Source organism: Podarcis cretensis (genome assembly GCF_951804945.1).
Source record: "Podarcis cretensis genome assembly, chromosome: 3".
Taxonomy (NCBI): Eukaryota; Metazoa; Chordata; class Lepidosauria; order Squamata; family Lacertidae; genus Podarcis; species Podarcis cretensis.
This window is the reverse complement of record NC_137172.1, coordinates 116071024-116089387: the sequence shown is the minus strand read 5'-3', so window position 1 is coordinate 116089387 and position 18364 is coordinate 116071024. Positions and strand designations below refer to the sequence as shown.

Here is an 18364-nt window from a genome sequence, read left to right as displayed (position 1 = left end):
GTGCGGCACACGGGAGCCGTCTGAGTGCGCGGTGGGGGTCCATGGGCCGGTTAAACAATCCCCATGGGCTGCTTGTGGCCCACGGGCCTTAGGTTGCTGACCCGGTTTACAGTCTGGGAGTTGTCTAGTAGAGCTAAGCATGAGCCTGGGTTTGAATGACACACTAAGCCAAACCATAGCTTAGCTCAGTACTGTGCAGCAGCAAAATGATCTGGAGAGGAGCAAAGGAACCTCAATTGCCTCTTTGGGAGACATAGGTTGGCACAGAGCGACATGCAGACTGGGCCAGAGTTTGTGCAGAGACAAACAAACACCTTCCATCAGATCTTAGGATACAGGCAGGATATGGGAAATGTGGCCACCCAGGTTTAAATTCCAGCTCTGTTATGGACCGATGATGCTGGGAACTGCCTCCCTGTAAGGTGGTTCTGTTGTTTTTGCAAACTAAGGATGAGTCAGACATGGTAGTTTTAGTTTCAGTGACCGTTTCGAGAAAAACTTGCAACTGAGATGTGGCTCTCACTTGTGGGTGGATCCATGTCCTAGAATCCACGTGGACCAACATTTTAGCAATCCATGTGGACCAACATTTTAGCAGTCTAGAGTTTGATATTCAGTGGAAGACAAGAGTGCCTGGAGTGCTCTGGTCCATGGGGTCACGAAGAGTTTTAGACAACTAAACAACAAAAACAAAGCTTGATATTATTAATGCAGAAGCACAAGTGAAGGACAAGTTTCGTGTATGGTAGTAGATGACAATACTCTTTTCTTGATTCATTTCAAGTGTGTATGTGTATCATAATTGGACCAGGTAACATAAGACTACTTAATATGTGAGACTCCTCCCCTTGCTCCTTTATAGTGCGAAGGAAAGACCTTTTTGGTGTGGCATCTCTGAAGTTCCTCCTGCCAAAGACCTTAAGAAGCATGCCAGTCACCTTCAATCTTTTCAGACCCTGGACCTGACGTTTAGCACAAATATTGAGACCCTTCTCTTATTTTTTTTACCATACATTTGATGGCGATAGGGCTGCTTTTGCACTCCATGTTAGAGGACAACACAGTCCAGTTCACTTCCTTCTTCTTTTGATAAATCCACCTTCACCAGGAGAGGGCTAGGCCGAATTTTCTTCTTCTTCTTTCCAATATGGAGATTTCCGCAGCATTTTTCTTGTCACACTAAAGTCAACGCAAATTGACTGGTTACAGTGCACTCGGCCAGCCTGGTGAATGGTTCAGATTCCAGAGTTCTCTTAAACACACCATTAGAAATTTGGGCAAAACTGGGTGTTCACGAAATCTGAGAAAATAATGAGTTGAAAAAATTATGCTTCGTTGCAGATACAGCTCTGAAAAAATGTTAAAAAATAATTTTCAGAGCTATATTGATTGCCACTTCAGCCAGTTTTTCAGAACAGGTATTTTCAGACCCAGAAGTCACTTTTAACCCAAACAGGTATTTGGAGACACATTTATTAATCTTCTACCATTTGGTAGTGGTCTGGTCACGACCCATTTTGGATCAGGGCACACACACCCAGTTGAAAACCAGCGTTTTAGCAGACGTACTTCCTTCTTTTTGTTGCCTGGCATGACTCCAGGTAAACGCTGCCTAGGGATCGCTGTGCCAATCTCAGTTGTGACGTCTTTTCCTTTTAAGAATTTTTTGTAAGCTATGCAGAGAGACTCTGGCTGGCTGCTCCTGAGAATATGATGCTGGAATGTGGCCTGATCCGCTGGAGCTCTTCTTGTTCTTTTGGGGCCTTTAAAACAGGATTGGAATTGCTGTTGTTTCACGTTCCATATTTTCATCAGAGGGTAAAGCAAATAATTTAGACGGTGCCTATATATCGAGCAACAGAATAATCTGGCCACAATAAGGAAATTTTGTCCATGGCATGATTATTTTCCACCTGGTCATTTTGACACTTTGGCACCCTGTTTGAAAAACACAGATGCGCTTTCATTTCGCAAGATTGAGGCTGAACTTGAGGGTCGATTTCAAAAAATTCCACTGGAAAACGGTTACGTCCATGTGGAGATGGCAGTATTGAGTCAGTGGCTCATTTGCTTCTGGCTTGCACTCTTTATAGATTTGAGGAGTGAAGTTATTACCTCTCTACTATTGTCCATGATGGGTTGCTCAACCATTGCTACTGTGTCCTTTCTTTTAGCAGATCAAGATGATCAGGTGACAGCAAAAACTGCAAACTGGGGGCGATTAGAATAAGAGCTATTATTTTATTATTGATGTAAACCCCCAAAATGTACTTTCTATAGTTTTTACCTCTATTTTCAGTTTTGTATTTTATTTTCTTGCTACGGCTAGTGGCTGATGCAAATAAAAGATTCTTCTGCTATCAGAGGATATGCAGTTTTGCGACCCTTGAGTCAAGGAGATAAGGGACTATATTAGATGTTTAATGGCAGCCCTGCGTAGGGAATTTTTAAAGAAATTTTTAAAGAAAGAAATTTTTAAAGAATGTTTTGTTCTGTTTTTTATATAAAGAATGTTTTGTTCTGTTTTTTATATGTGTTGGAAGCTACCCAGAGTGGCTGTGGCAACCTAGTCAGATGGGCAGGGTATAAGTAATAAAATTATGATGATGGAATAGACACCCCTATTTTCATGGGAGAATACCTGTAGCACAACATATATAAAAAAGCATAATAAAGCATTAAAAATATGTTATGCTTTATATATGCTGGAAGCTGCCCAGAGTGGCTGGGGCAACCCAGTGGAATGGGTGGGGTATAAATAATGCAATTATTCGTATTATTATGGAACAGGATGTCCCCATTTTCATGGGAGAGTAACTATCCCCACAGGCTTATCCTGTGAGGACGAATATAAATGAAGTGAACCGATAAACATACATTGAGAACCGGTAAATTACGGAAGGTGGGCGGTATGCCAATGTAACACACAATAATAGCAATAATATTAAAGGGAATAGCCGCCCCCACCCTCTAGCGCTGCCATAACCAACGTGGGGCCCTCGGCGCCCTCACGCCTGAGGTAAAGGCTCCCACGACAGAGCCTTTTGTGAGGAAACCGCGGCCTGAGGCGCCATGAGGCAGCTCCACTGCGCCTGCGTTCTGGGCGCCTGCGGCCTAGGCCTGCTTTCCCCCCCGTCGCCGGCAGCACCCCCAAAAAGGGCCTCGCCCCGGGCAGCTGGGAAGAAGCAAAGGCGCAGCACGTTCCTTCGAGCCAGTTCTTAAAAAAAAATTAAAACAATCCGCCGTTGGGGGGCAAAAAACCCTCTCCTCGCCACCGCTTTGCATGCCGGGAAACGTAGTCCTTTTCGCCCCTCAGCCGCGAGGAGCGCGAAGCACTCCCCACCTCGGCGCTATGCATGCCGGGCCTTGTGGTTCTTTTTCCCGCCGGCCGGCGCAAAGCCTGTCGGGAGCCGGAGTGCCTCTCCTCCTCCTCCTCCCCCCCCCCTTGGTCGCGACGGCGGTTCCGACGCGGCTGCTGAGGGGGAAACGGTCGCCGCCGTTGCTAACGTTCGCCTGCCCGCCCGCGCGCCGCGTCGGCCTGCTGCGTCACTTCCTCTTCCGGGCGCGCGGCCGAGGAGGAGGCGGCGGCGGGTCAGTCGGTCGGTCTATCGGCAGCCGGCCTCCTCCTCTGAGGGAAAAGGAAAAGGTGGTGGTGGTGGGGGGTCGTCGATACGGGCTTTTCTCTCCTCAGCCGCCGAGGAGGAGCCGCTGCCGCCGCCATTCCCGCCGCCGCCGCCGCCGCCATGGAGCCGGAGTCGGTGATCGAGGACAAGACCATCGAGTTGATGGTGAGTATGAGGGGGCCGAAACCGACGCCGGAGCCCTTTTCTTGCCGCCGCCTTCCCTCAGGGCCCCAGAGGCGCGTTCGAGGCCTCGCGAGGAGAGGACAAGCGGGCGGGGGGAGGGGGGGGCGAGGTGGGAACCGGGCGAGAGAGAGAAAAGAGAAGCAACGGGAAGGCGCCGGCGCGGTGGGAGCTGGTCTTTGAAGGCCTCGGGTTTCGCCTGCGCATCCTCCGCTCCCTCCTTCCTTTTCTTCCGTCCCCGCAGTGGGGGGAGGGGGCGGGCCTCTCGCACTTCCAGACCAGGTTTCTTTCTCTCCTGCTCTTTCATTCGCCAAAGGGATCCTCGGAAAGCCGCCTTTCGACGCTGCCCGTTATGTGTCAGCTGGGAAAGATGGGGTGGGGGTGGGGAGAGATCGGCCCCTTTTGGCCCCCCTTCTTTCCCCCACCACCCCGACCTCTACACCCCCAGGGTGTTTCGCCTCCCTCCTCCCCTGTTGTAAGCCACCCAGAGTGGTTGGGGGCAACCCAGTCCGTTGGACGGGGGTACAAATAATAAAAATTATTATTATTATTATTATTACTGTCCCAAGCAACCAGGACAAAAGCCACACAAGGTGTCGGGCATCTACGCAGGTGAAAGGCCTCTGGGTACATGTGTCGCTCCTCACCTCCCCCCAAAAGAGAGAGAGAATATGCTGAAGGTGACATTTGCAATCCAAGTTGTCTCTCGCAGCGTAAGAGCCCAGTTTCACAAAGCAAGGGGCATGGTTTGGAGGGGCGATGTGCTTGGGCTGTTGCTGTGTGTACATTCCGGCTTCCAGGCTCCTTAGGACTGCAAAGCTTTGATCAATCAATCAGGGTGATTGAACAGCTAGAGGGTTAGATTCGGCCCCATCTCTCACCCCTCCGAAAAAGATCATTGTTGGAGTGGATGACAGGCAAAGACGTTGGGCCTCAGGACTTCTGTGTGGCCTACTTGCCATGCAGAGAGGCTTGCACAGATGTGCTGGTTAAAGATGGTGGGTGTCCCTCCCCCCCTCCCCTTGCAGTGTGGTAACTTAAGATTTCATAATCATAAGTGACCATCTTCCAGAGATGCTGACCTCTTTCTTTAGAGTACCTTTATTGAATGTTGTTGATTGTGTGCACTTTCAATTGTAATTGGGTAATTAAAATTGGTCATCATATAAACATTAAGATGGTGATGCTGAATTGATTTTAAATCCTTTGTATCAGTTGGTAGCCTTAGTTCTCTTTGGGTACATTTGTCTTGGATGACTACTGAACTATGCTCTACCACCGTAGAAAGATAGAAAGCTAGTGTTCTTCTTGCTTACGTACTTATTTATTTTGGTACTTTGAGTTTTGTTTGTTTGTTTGTTTTTTAATGCAAAAGATTCTTTAGCAAGCAACACTTTGACACTTTTAGCCAAAAAGGGGAAATGTCTGTCATGGGATATTGTGGAGCTGTGTTGTATATGCGCAATATGCAGTGATCTGAAATGTGGCGTGCTCAACATATTATGGAGCACGCTCCCAGCCCTCGTGCAACATTTCTATGTCCAGAGGCGGACACAGAAGGTGGTTAGTTTTGCTCTGATCCTTGTAAATATGTGTCCTTAATGTCAGCTATACACCTTCTGAACATTGAAGAAGTTTGAGGTTTTCTGTTAGTTTTGTTTTACAATTAACATAATAATGAAAGGGCTTTAAAAGAAATCTGTTTTGAGTGGAATAATGTTTATACAAAACAATGAAATTTGTTATCTTACAAATCTGCCTTTGCTGATGGTGATTCCCTAGAGATCAGTTCGGGTTTTGTGAGTTCAAGTATGGATCACAACCAAAGAAGTCCTTAGTTGCAGTCATTCTTTGTCAGGGAAAGGTGTATAAAGAAACTTTCCAGTTGTCTCTGTGATGGGGACAACCCTTCACATATGTTCTGGAGCTATTAAACTGGGGCCAGTACCTGATTATTACATTTTTAGTCACTTTCCTGTTGTCTTATATACAAACATAGTTGATAATGTGAAGAATGTGCTTATTTGTTTATTTTTTCTTGGAAATTTTGTTTCCTTTTGCGTGTCAATACTAAAGCAGAAGCTCCTTTTATGGACTTCAGAAAGTGTGCAGAATAAATGTAGAATGTTAAATTTGTTTATCTTCATTTTACATTAATGTGCTGAATTTTCCTCAGTCGAACCATTCGTTTTACAGAAGCAGTATAATTTAGTGAAGTGCAAGGGCAAGACTGCTCAATTCTACATTGTTGGAAAAGCACATAGCAGATAAAATGGCCACAGGGAAAATGAAGAGGGTAACATTGCTGTAACAAACCCAAAGGCCCAATAGTAAAATTTGGTTAAGTAGAAGCATTTTTTAAAAATAAGAATGGGGTGAAGTGATTTGGCAATGATCAGGAGAGTGCTATGAATTATATGTATATTTTATGTAGCCTTCTCTATAATGAACATTAACATTTTACTGAGTTGTTGACACTAAACACTGCATTTTGCTACAGTTGGGTTTTGGCAGCAGTTGGGATTTATTTAAGCTGACAAGCAAACTGCTAGTTTTAGGAAACATGTAAACTCTGTCTTAAGAATTCTAATCATGGCCAAACATTACAGTAATATTATGGTTGTGTGTTCTTGTATTTCTTAATCCATTAGTGCTGGTCACTATGCTATAGTAGCAGTAGAGCATTTGCTTTGCACCCACAGAGTACCAGATTCGGTATCTGGCATCATTATTAAAACGATTTTAGGACTAGGAAAGATCTGTATCTTAATACTTTGGAGAGCTGCTCTTAAACTATGCCCTCTGATGTGACTTGAGTGAAGCAAGCTAGCACCTTTCCCTTCCAGAAGGCTGTGGCAAGGTGGGTGGGAGGGACTGAATCCTAATACAGGTGACTTTTTTTATCCTGGCCTTTCTCACCCATTGGGATCAGTGTACTAGTACAACAACTTGCAGTGGTTACCTTATAAGGTTCAGTCTGTTTTCTGGACAGCAACCCTCCCACCTGAGCAGCCTGGAAACCAATTGGACAAACTGGGTTCCATTGCTGGGTAATAGCTTTTTTTCCACTCCCAAGAAATTCTGTACTGGCGCAACCCCCACCCCATCCAGATATGCTATTAAATGTTAGGAGAATGAGGAAATCCCAGTAAGTGAGTCATGCCAGTGCCATAGGGAGGAGGAAGTTCTCTGTCCTGCTCTGAAAACCTTAATAGTCCTTTCAGCACGTTATATCCAGGAAGTCATAGCTGTTTGACAACTCAAAGAAAAAAAATGTGTAAAATAAGTACTGACAAACAGCATTGCAGATTCAAAATAAGTGAACTGAATTATAGGGTAGTATGTTGAATTTTAGGGTAGTATGTTGTAGTGCGGATCAAACTTACACTACATAGATATTGCCTCTAAGCACAGCCACATTTTTGTGGTGTTCTTGGAGCAGATTTTCCCCACTTGCTTCTTTTGGGTATGATTTCTTTCAACTCTTGACTGGATATTTGGTGTGGGAGTTCAAAATCAGAACGATGAAAGAAAACATTAAGATAGGTAAGGTACTCAAACAGACTCTGCATTTGTCTTGGACAGCAATTCGAAAGCTCTTTTTGTAATATGAAATATGACACTGGATCAAGGCATTTTTTTTTTCAGTCTTCAGTGAGTTTGTCAGATGGCTGCAGCATTTACTTTCAGTAATTGAATCATCAATATGAAGAATAATTTGTTGAAGTGTTTGAACTTTGACAGTGTGGTGTTGTTGTTGACTGCTGCTCTTCAGTTTTGATAACATAGCAGTACTTTTTCTAAAAAGCGCCTCTGTGAAAACGTATACTGTAAAACTAGCGTAGACAGGTATGATGAATCAAGTAGCCAATTCCAGGTGGCTTAATTTTGCCATTATTAATCTTAAGCATTCAAGTTATTACAGTGGTACCTCTGTGTGCAAACGGGATCCATTCCGGAGCCCCGTTTGCATCCTGAGTAAAACGCAAGACACGACCGCGTGTGCAAGTTGTGTTTTGCCGCTTCCGTGCATGTGCGTGACGTCATTTTGAGCGTCTGCGCATGCATGAGCGGTGAAACCCGGAAGTAATGTGCTCCATTACTTGCGGGTCGCCGTGGAGCGTAACTCGAAAATGCTCAACCTGAAGCACATCTAACCCGAGGTATGACTGTATTCTAATAGTGCCAAAAATTATAGGCTTGTGGTGATCTCCAATATTTTCATGCTTGGAGTAAATGCGTTGAAATTGATGAACATAATCTGAAGTCCGTTAATTTCAGTGGCCCTATTCTGTGACTAACGTTAGATACCATCCATTGTTTTACTGTCTTTGGATTTTAGAAAGGTGAAAAGCAAGCGTTTTGAACCTGATGTTCAGACATGATTTGTTTTTATACCAGCTTATTTATGGTACATTTGCTTGTTGTCTGTTGACTTTAAGGTGAAAGCTTTTTTTTGGAGAGAGGGGGATGACTTGATTAATTACTTTTACAGATGTTTATAATTAAAATCAACATTATTTTTGTTCTTAAGCTTACTTTCGAGCAAAGCAAAGGAAGGAAATCTCTGAGGGTTTTTTTTTAGATTAATGGTTTTTAGAGTTTTTAAAACATTTATTATATATGAGAGGCATAATGCAAATATACATGGAAATTCCATCTGACCTGCAAAATCAAGCATACGAACTACCTAGGTAGATCACCAAACATTAATGTTTTCAACTGTGGCTGGTCTTGTGCATGCAGCTTCCCTTTCGCCTGCCCTCCTTGTCTACCCATAAACAGCAGAAGAATTGCTTAAACATTAATCTTGCTTTCTCCCCCTCTCTTTCATAGAACTGCATTTCTGTAGTGTTCTTATCCAAGTGAATCCCATTCACTGCCTAGAGCCCCTCCAGTTAGAAAATGTGAGCTGGGTGAGTGAGTTTTGCTCCTCTGTCACCTGGTGCCCTTCCTATCAAAAAGAGTTTGTCCTAGAGATCCCCACAATGATGCTTGGGCTATTTCCCATTTCCTGATCTTGCACTCCTTATAATCCCAGCAGAGGCACTGTGATCTGTTGCTACCCAGCCCATCAGGAAATAAAGAATGCTTGGTTATCAACTTGAGTGCCTGCTGTATTTGCTTAGGTAGAGAGAGTGAGCAAGAAACTTTCAAATGTGCAGGACTGTCTCAAAGGTCAGCAGATTTCTGAGGTGAAGGGCAGTCCAATTATATGTGGCCAGTATTTTGATTGAGCTAAATACTAAACTAAACTAAGTTGTATCTAAAATAAAATCTAGACACTGAGAACGCTCAGCTCCCAGTGGATGCGTACACAGAAACAACACAGCATAAGCATTGTTTTGTAATGTAGAGCATACAAAAATGAGTCAAAATGGGAAAAGACAGTAATAATCAGTATATTTAGGAAAATAATAACTGTAGCTCAACACAATTCACAATTCACTGTAAACTTTGCTACTGCTCATTATCCAGGGCCTAGATTCATTTCCCTAACACTCCCATCAAGCTGATTGTGTTGGTCATGTGCATGATGAGAATTGATATGTAGAATTCATGTGGCAGTGATTACTGGAGACCTAGGTAAAAGATTTTTGTACCATATTGTGCCACTCTTATTATATATGAGACCTTTCCCGGATGATGATCTCCACATGGTAGTGTGTTTTTGCATGCAGATGGCCCTTAGTGTATTGGGCTGCCATACAAGAGCAACTATGAATCAAAGTGGCCCCAAGCTTGATAGAGGACTCCAGGCAGGTCCCCATTTGCACAGGGATTGTGTTCTTGGTCATTGCGTGCATCAGCAGGGTAGGCATAAGCCCGCCTCACCTTGTTCCGGGGCCCAAAACGGCGCATGTGTCAGGGGTCATGCATGTCTTCAGTGCGTGCAAAGTGGGATTTGTCTGTACTTAAAATAAGTACAGCGACTATTTTTCCCCATATGTTTGATGAACTGAGTAGTTGATGTTATGACGTTGGTCTTGATTTCTGCTAAGCATTCTTTTTCATTTTGATAATTTTCTTGTTTCCAGATCTTTAATCAATGGCTGGACCATATTCCGTTTTTGTTGTCATTCAGCAAATCCTATGCAATATTGTTTTTCACTTGTATATTTGCCATAGCTTGCAGTAGCCTATATATTTCCATTAATTTTAAATTTTCCTCCATATTCTGTTAGGTTGCAATTCTGCATGAAGGCACTCTAACTGTAGCAAGAAAATGTACTGGTTTTTACCCATTGTGTGTGCATAAGCAGAACAAAGTTGCAATTTCTATGTGGGATGTCGTCCCTCTGAAGCCTTCTCTCTATACCCCCAAAATCTGCTCTGAATGGTCCCCCAGCCCTCTGGAGCAGATCTGAAGGAGATGTGGGGATTGCAGGATGGGGGAGAGGAAAGAAAAGTCCCATTGCGTGCACAGAAGTGCACTAATTTGCATTAATATATACTTTAGCAATACGCGGAAATGAACAGACTGTAGCAGAGCATATTTCCGTTTTCTCAGGACTGAAATTCAACAGAATTCGATGACAGTAATATTATGACCTTAGTTTTTCTATATGTTTCACAAGTCTTTGCCATCTTGAACATCTTGCTATCTGTATGAAATAAGGTTGGGGAGAAGGAGAGCTTTGGGAATATATTTAAAATGAACATTATATGAAGTTCTTACTTCTCTGCGTGTCTCTAAATCAGTTGAAGGTTGTTGCCCAGCAAGAGTGTAATTAACAAATGCTTAAACAAATGAAAAACCACAACTGAAATGCCTTCTTCCATGTACCAGTCTCCATCCTCCTCCTATCTTTCTGTCTGTTCAGCATTGGCGAGAAAATTGTTTTGCCAGTAACTAGAAAGGAGTTACTTTCAAAGACTAAACCTACGTAATACTTTGTTCTTGTACATTGTATGTCAGTGAATAGCAGCCTAGTTAAAACTATCAGAAAGAGCTGATAGTTGCAAAAAACAATTTACGGCTAGTCTGCCATTTTGTGGGTTTTTGAAATTCTGGGAAAAGTGTTGCCTTTTTACAACGTGCTAGCAAAAAGCTGGCTACAGCATTCTGTACCAAATTTTTAATGATTGGCTGTTAACAGCTAATCCTATGTGGGGTTTGCAGGTAGTCTAGTATAAAGATAATTGATGTTAATCATGATATGTGCCTGACAGGACCTTCTTTTATTGCTATCTCTATTCTGGATAAGTAGATGTGACAAGCTATTACTTGAATTTCTAGACAAAACAATGTTGCGAAGTCTCCATCAGTGGCTTAATTTTCTTGGTCTCTGTTAAAATTTAAGTGAAGGTGGCGGTGATAAATTTCCACGTCCTAGTAAGTTCTAATTCAGGTTTTGTATTACAGCAAAATTTAACCACACCTATGATGACTACATTTAAAGTTATGTGATATGGCAACTTAGTCCATGTTTCATTTTTTTTTTTTTGTTACAATTAAAAATTCAGCTTAACTCTTGCTCAGACATAAAACAACTTAAGTTGGAGTAATATACATTAGTATGAGCCAATGAAAGTGAGACTTAATGAGACTCATTCAGGACCTATGGATGCTGCAATAGACAGGACAGCCTGATATAGAAATTCAAAGTATCACAGAAATCTATGGGGGAAAGTGATGTAATTTTGACGCTAACCATGCATGCCATGGAGTGAGATAAATTAAAAAATGCACTGTACAGAAATACTTTTGCTTTTAAAATTATGACTGGATTGCTCAAGCAAAGCTGTTATTCTGTGTATTAGGCACCTGTGGTTTATAGTAGTACCTGGTGGTTGCTGTTTTTTTAGTAATCACTGCAGATATGATGGGCAAAATAGTCTCACTGTTATATTTATCGGAGATGGAAATTATACCGTTAATTTTTATATCTCAAACAGAAGTGCCATTCTGGATCAGGCCACAGATCAGTCTCCTTTGAGGGAGTCCTTGAGGAGGCATGAGGGTGACTGCTTCTGTTTGTTCCCTGCCTCTAGTGCTTAGGTGTATACTGTCACTGTTTTGGATGTTCTGATTAGTTTTATCAGCTAGTAGCACAATGGCTATCCTCCATGATTTGGATTTTTAAGTTGTCTATCAGTGCAATCCTCACTGCATCCACTCAGAAGCAAGTCGCAGGTAAGTGGAATTATGATTGCAGCCTAGTTGCACTTGGTGTTAGTGAGTTCTGAAAGTTAAATTTGAAGAAATGTCACTTGTCTGTCCTGAGCCTACTTGCCAGTCAACTTCACGGTGTTTGGCATTTCTCTGCTGAAACACTTTCCCTGCTTAAACAAGTAGCAACATGGTTACTTGTTACGTTGCAAATTATAGATGCTGCACTTCCTTGCACCTCGGCAGACTCCTTGTTGCAAATGGTTGGTGGAGCTATGGAGGTGAGTATGAGTTCAGGTCAGCCTACAATCATAGGCATGATTACTGAAAGTATGTTTCAGTGAAATCAGTGAGATGCTTGGTCATAACCAGTGAAGTGGGAATGAAAGTTTTCTGCTGCACTTGCTTCTCCGCTGAAATTTTACCATTTATAGATATGTATGGATTCATGAAATTAATTAGTAAAATTATGAATGTGTACAATACCAATAATATTTGGTGATCTACAATCAAAGCTTTTAACTTTTTCCAGGTGACTATCCCTAGGAAGTAGTTTCTTTATACATTTGGCTCTTAAAGATTCAGTGCCTCACATTATTTACAGTTTAAAAAGTTTACATTATTTACAGTTTAAGAAGTAGAACAAAGTAAGGGAACTGATGGGAGTTGTAGTCCAAATATTCTGGAAGGCACTGGGTTGGGGATGGCTGTCTTACAAAATTGTGCATCGTGTGGAAAAAGAGGACAGAGAATTTCTCTCCTTGTTCGTAACACAGAAATTTGGGATCAGCCAATGAGATTAATTGATAGTAGATTCAGGATTGGAAAAAGCAAGTGCTTCACAGAATGAATAATTAGCTTTACAAAATTTCCTGTTACAAAATGTGATGAGTGCCATGAGCTTTAGTCACATTAAAAACAGCTTAGACAGGTTAATAACTGCTATTTAGCATTGTAACACCATTTTTTTTTAAAAAATGATTTGGGTATTTAGAGACTGGTTAGCTTAACATTTGTTCCAGGAAAACTTGTGGAAATCATTATTAAAGTTAAGATTACCAAGCATACAGAAGAACAAGTCTTGCTGAAGAAGAAGGAGTGTGGGTTCCACAAAGGTAAGTTGTATCTAAATTTTTATTGGAGAGTGTCAAGAACATGTGAATAATTAGTGGACATTGTGTACTTGGACTTCCAAAAAGCTTTTGGTAAAGTTCTTCTCCAGAAACTCTTGACTAAGTTTAGCAATCATTCTACAGACCCTCTCAGGAAGGTCTCTTAAAAAACCAAGATGCAGAGAGGAGGTATAAACAGAATGTTCTCACAATGGAATGATGTAAGAAGGGAGATCTCTCAAGGATTTGTAGTGTGACTGGTGCCTTCTAGGTGTTTAAAATGAAAAAGGGCTGTGAGCTGCTCCAAAAGGACTTATTCATACTGGGTGAGTGGGCATTAAAATGGCAAATATGGTTCAGTGTAAGGAAGTATAATGTGATGCTCATTGGATCAAAAAGTTCTAACTTCACATGTATGCCAGTGGAGTCTGAACTGGCAATGACTGACCAGGGAAGAGATATTGGCGCCATGGTGGATAGTTTAATGAAAATGTGGACTTATTATATGGCAGCTGTGAAAAGGGTGAATTAGAAAAGAGATTGAAAATGATTTTGCCAATATAATAATATACAAATCTGTGATGCAGCCACACTTTGAATACTCTGTACAGATGTCACCACCATATCTCAATAAGGTTATAGTAGAGCCAGAAAAGATTCATAAGAAGGTAACCAAAATGATCAAGGGGTGGAGCAGTTTCTTCATAATGGAAGGCTGTCTGCATCATTTAGGGCTTTTTTTAAAAAAAGGTGTAGCAGGAAAGAGTGTGATAGAGGTATATAAAATTCAGCCCAGAGTAGAGAAGGTTGATATGAAGATGTTTCCCTCTTACTTTCAAAATATTCGAACCCAGGGTTAACCGATGAAGCTGAATGTTGGAAAATTCAGGACAGATAAAAGGAAGTTCTTCACACAGCACAAAGTTAAACTATAGAATTTGCATCCACAAGATGCCGTGATGGCCATAAACTTGGACAGCTTTAAAAGGGGATTAGACAAGTTCATGAAGTTTAAGACTATTCATTGCTGCTAATCATGATGTCTGTATACTACATCCAGTATCGGAGGCATTGAGTGAATGAGTTGGCATCCATCTGTCTCTGGAGACAATGGAAGAGTGCCGATGAAGAGTTTTAGCACAGTTGTGACTGTAGAGACCAATTGAGGCAGATGAATGTGTTTTGGTTTACCTGCTACAAGTGCACCATGGCGTTCCTTCTGTCTGTGCTCCTTCCGGTGGTCATTCCTCCTTTGGTCACTGCTGTGGATACCCGACCTGACTGACGGTCTCCAGGCACTGCAATCATCAGCAAGGGATTCCCACATGGCGACGTTAATGTTGCCAGCCTTCATGTCAAGTTTGCAAACATCTTTATAGGAGTTGGTCTGCCATAGGCCTAGTGACGGAAGCCAGCTCCCTGTAGAGCATGTCCTTGGGGATCCTGCCATCTTCCATTCTGTGTACTTGACCAAACCAGCGTAGATGTCACTGGGACAGAAGTGCGAACATGCAAGAAATGTGTGCTTGGGAGAGCATATCTTTGTTTTTTTAAAAAAATATTTATTACTTTTCCAACAATTTAAACACTACAAAAAACAAGAACAATACAATACAATCCACAAACACTACATAACGCTAACACATTAAACTACCAACACAAAACAAAAACAATTTAAAGCACATCAAATAATTTCAATATCTTATTTCCACGACCTCCTCACACCTCCCTTTTTGTATTCCACTTCTGTTAATTGTTTCAGCAATTCCTTTCCATTTTCCTCTATTTTCTATCCTGTAATTATCTTATCTAAGGGAGAGCATATCTTTGTTTGAGACTCTGTCCTGCCATGTGATGACCAAATCTTCCTGACATAGCACATATGAAAGGCATCATAGGCGTATATCTCTGAATACCAGTTGCTAGAAATGGGGAGAGTGCTATTGCACTCAGGTCCTAATGGGCCTTTGGCTTGATCCAGCAGGGTTGTTCTTATTTGCCAAGAATTGAAAATGAAACCAGTCGCTAAGAGGCAACAGCAGGGGAGACTTGCTGCTTTCAGGCCCTACTGATAGGTGACCTGTGTAAGAAAAAGGATGACAGGATGTAGACCAGTGGTCTGATTCAGCAGTGCTGTACTTTTGCAGACACTGCATATTTTGACTTGATAGGGTTTGCGGAGAATCTGAAGCAGACTTGAATGAATATCTCTTCTTAAGTGTGTCACGAGATGCCTTCCAGCAAGGCTTATTTATTGGACAAAAGGTTACAAAATGTGGAAGTTTCAATTGCAGTATCCTTATAAAGGTAACTACGTGTCTTTCTAAGCACACAGATGGGAATACTTCACGTAACTGAGAAATTGGGGAATATATATAAAAACCATGTGTTTCCATTCTCCTTTCTTAGCAGAGGTATGGGAGTGGATGGGATGCCGTTCTTTCCATACCTTCATACTTAATGTGCTTTTTCCCTCTCCATGAATGGGATTCAACGAAGCTTTTGACCCTCTGCAGTTTATAGTGGGAAGAAGAAAACAAAGACATAACATGTTTCCTAACTGTATTTAATTTTGACAATAAATGTATCATGTGGTTAAACAGATCCTCTGGTGACCCAACATCCATGCAGTCTTGTGTGTTAGCTTTACCTGCTCTGTCTTAATCTTACTAGTGACTTAAATCAACCCACATATATTGGCTAGTTGTGCAAATGCATCTGCAATGATACTTCTGTTGTAAATATCCATTCCAAGTGTTCTCTTGTTAAAAGAGGCTTCAGAATGTAAAAACCAGGCTTTTGTCCTAATCGCTAAGGAGTATCTAAAATAATTGATTATGCACAGAGTGCAATGAGTGGCAGCTGCTATTTTTCAATGTTTTTCCTTTATCCTGAGTTGATGTGTCTGACAAAGGAGTTTCCATGAGGCTTCATTTGTCATCTTCATGGGCAGCACACTAACAAGCATTTGGTGAACATTTATATCTGGATAATCTAAGCAGCATCCGACAAGGGAGCTAAATCTGATACAGTTGTCAAGGACCTGTGCTGTCAAGGACCTAGTTCACTGAGAGCTGTTGACCCTACATTGTGTTGAAATGTAGCCTTGAAGTGTGTGTGTGTTTCAGTTAAACCAGGTTTGGAGAACCTTTGGCCTTCCAGAAATTGCCAAACTACAACTTCCATTATCCCATGCCATTTGTCCTGCTTGCTGTGGCTAATGGCAGTTGTAGATCAGCAATATCTGGAGGGTCAGAGTTTCCCCACACCTGATCAAAAGCGAGGTTTGTGTTGGCAGTAAGAAAAAATAGGCACCAGAAGGCTTGTCAAGGACAGGTAGCAAGGCCTAGCTGGTTGCATGCAAACTGGGAAAAGATATAATTAAAGTTTATAGGTTAAACAGTTTAACCTATAAGTTAAGTTTGTCTGAGTCAACAGTTTAACCTATAAGTTAAGTTTGTCTGAGTCAATAAATAAAATAGGACTACTTCCTTCATTATTACCATGTATAACAGTGTATAATGATTGCATTCTCTATTGAAGGTGCCATTTTGTTCCCTTTTTAAATTTCCAGAGATAAGTGTTGCCACTTTTACTTAAGCTGATTTTAGATGTAGGGTCAAATCATTGGGCACAATGTCTTAATGCAGTCTTAGGCGTTATTGGTTAATACAAGCACCATGGGTACATACATGACATTGTGATAAGGAAGATGTAATTTGCTATGATCCAAAGAACATAGAAACTAGTTCCATGAGCCCAAGGGAGCTTTGGGCTGGCGTATCTTGAACAGTAGCTCCCATCTTCTGCAATCCTATATAGAATGCCTATTGGGAAATAGAAGGGAATTTCAGGAGTTGTTTGTGATTTGGCATGGAGGAATGCCCTTTCAAAGAAGAAAAAATAAAAAATCATACTTGTCACACTTGTCCATAACCACACTCAGGTTAACTCTTTTATTCCTGGCTATAGTTTGTGGGTCTGGCATAGATAATCTATAGGTACTTTGTATTTTAAGGAGAAATAGCATTTTTTTATCCTATTGAAATTGAAGTTAATGCTTTCCTTAGGCCTGTACTGTTGTTTGAGATGTCATAGCAGCATGCATAGTGCATAACCAAGGTCATTTACTCTGGATCAGTTGTCTCAGATATGAGGAAGTACAATTTCTTGTCTTTAATGTAGTTTCTTGTCTTAGATCCACCAATCCGGTGACCCATCTGATTTAATGGCTACCGGAACCCTGATAGCTGTACAGGTTTCCTTGTCTTTCTAACAACATTAGGAGTGCATATTGGGATTTCGTTCAAGAAAAGAAGTAGATACACCAAGCTGAAGATGATTGGCTGCTCTCTTTTGACAGACAAGTGTGAAAAGGCAACCCCATTCGAATTTCCATTCATTCTGGATTGGTGGATCTGAAGCACAGAAACAGAGTTTCAGGTAAGAAATTCCCTGTACTCAATAGTGTTACAAATGCAGAGTTTGGTTAACCAAAACTGACTGCATAGAGTTTATAAAAGCATTTAAGCCTTATATCATGGCAGGTCTGTTCAGTGTATTTATTTCACTATACCGCTTTCCTCATGGATAAGATTCCTAAATCATTTATCTCCAATGAAATGTCATTGGTAGATCTGAGTAAAATATGTGATTCTCTTAAATAAATAAGGAAAGTCTGTTGAGGTCTAGTTTATGACTTTGTAGTCTGAGGGCTTGATTTTACTATCATTTTAATTTGAACAGCTGGTTGTAAAGTGTTCATAAGCTTGGTAGTTCATGGCGTACAAAAACAACTTTTAGCCAAATGAAAGCAGCTTGATTTTTAAGTACAGTGGTATGACATGTTTTGTCTTACCTTCAGAGAGTTGGAAACAACTTTGACACGCTTACGGTCACCAACAGTGTAATCCTATGCATGTTTGCTCAGAAGTAAGCCTATCTCTCTAAAGTGGAATTTACTTCCCAGTAAGTGTATTTAGGATTGCATCTCTATTTTTAAAGCTGTTTAGACAAAGCTCTGTACAAGGCTAACTTGTGTACCCCTTGTTTTCTGGTAGCAGTGACCAAGTTTTCATTTTGGAAACATTTTTTAAACTTCGAATTTAGCGTTGCATGATTCTCTAGCCTGGGCTGAAGAAAGTGAGCAAATGTTTAAAGATTTAGCATTGCAGATCCACAAAAATTGCTAGTTCACCATTTTTAAAAACTACCGGGTACTCAGTTGTAGTGAAACATTTTCCCAGGCCTTTTATTAGTTTTTTATGTGCTCCCACCGGTGTTTGAAATTTGGTCCTATTTATGCAAAAATGCATGTGGTAAAATCTGTTGCACTC

The 18364-nt window shown here is 41.5% G+C and overlaps 1 protein-coding gene across 5 annotated transcripts in view; it reads left to right on the top strand.

Annotated features, from left to right (window-relative positions):
• The window catches only part of FBXW11 (F-box and WD repeat domain containing 11), a 93672-nt gene that overhangs the window by 4199 nt on the left and 71109 nt on the right, over nucleotides 1-18364 (top strand). For 2 of the 5 annotated variants that reach the window (XM_079969895.1, XM_079969893.1), the window contains exons 1-2: nucleotides 3659-3788; nucleotides 17392-17471. The exons of 1 other annotated variant lie outside the window; for it this stretch is intronic. Coding sequence is in view for 2 of the 4 variants with exons in the window: in XM_079969894.1 (XP_079826020.1) it covers nucleotides 3744-3788 (45 nt within the window). In the remaining 2 variants the exon portion in view is untranslated. Of the gene's footprint in view, nucleotides 1-3584; nucleotides 3789-17391; nucleotides 17472-18364 lie in introns of those variants that run through there. 2 more of the 5 variants (XM_079969894.1, XM_079969892.1) reach the window with 1 other exon arrangement.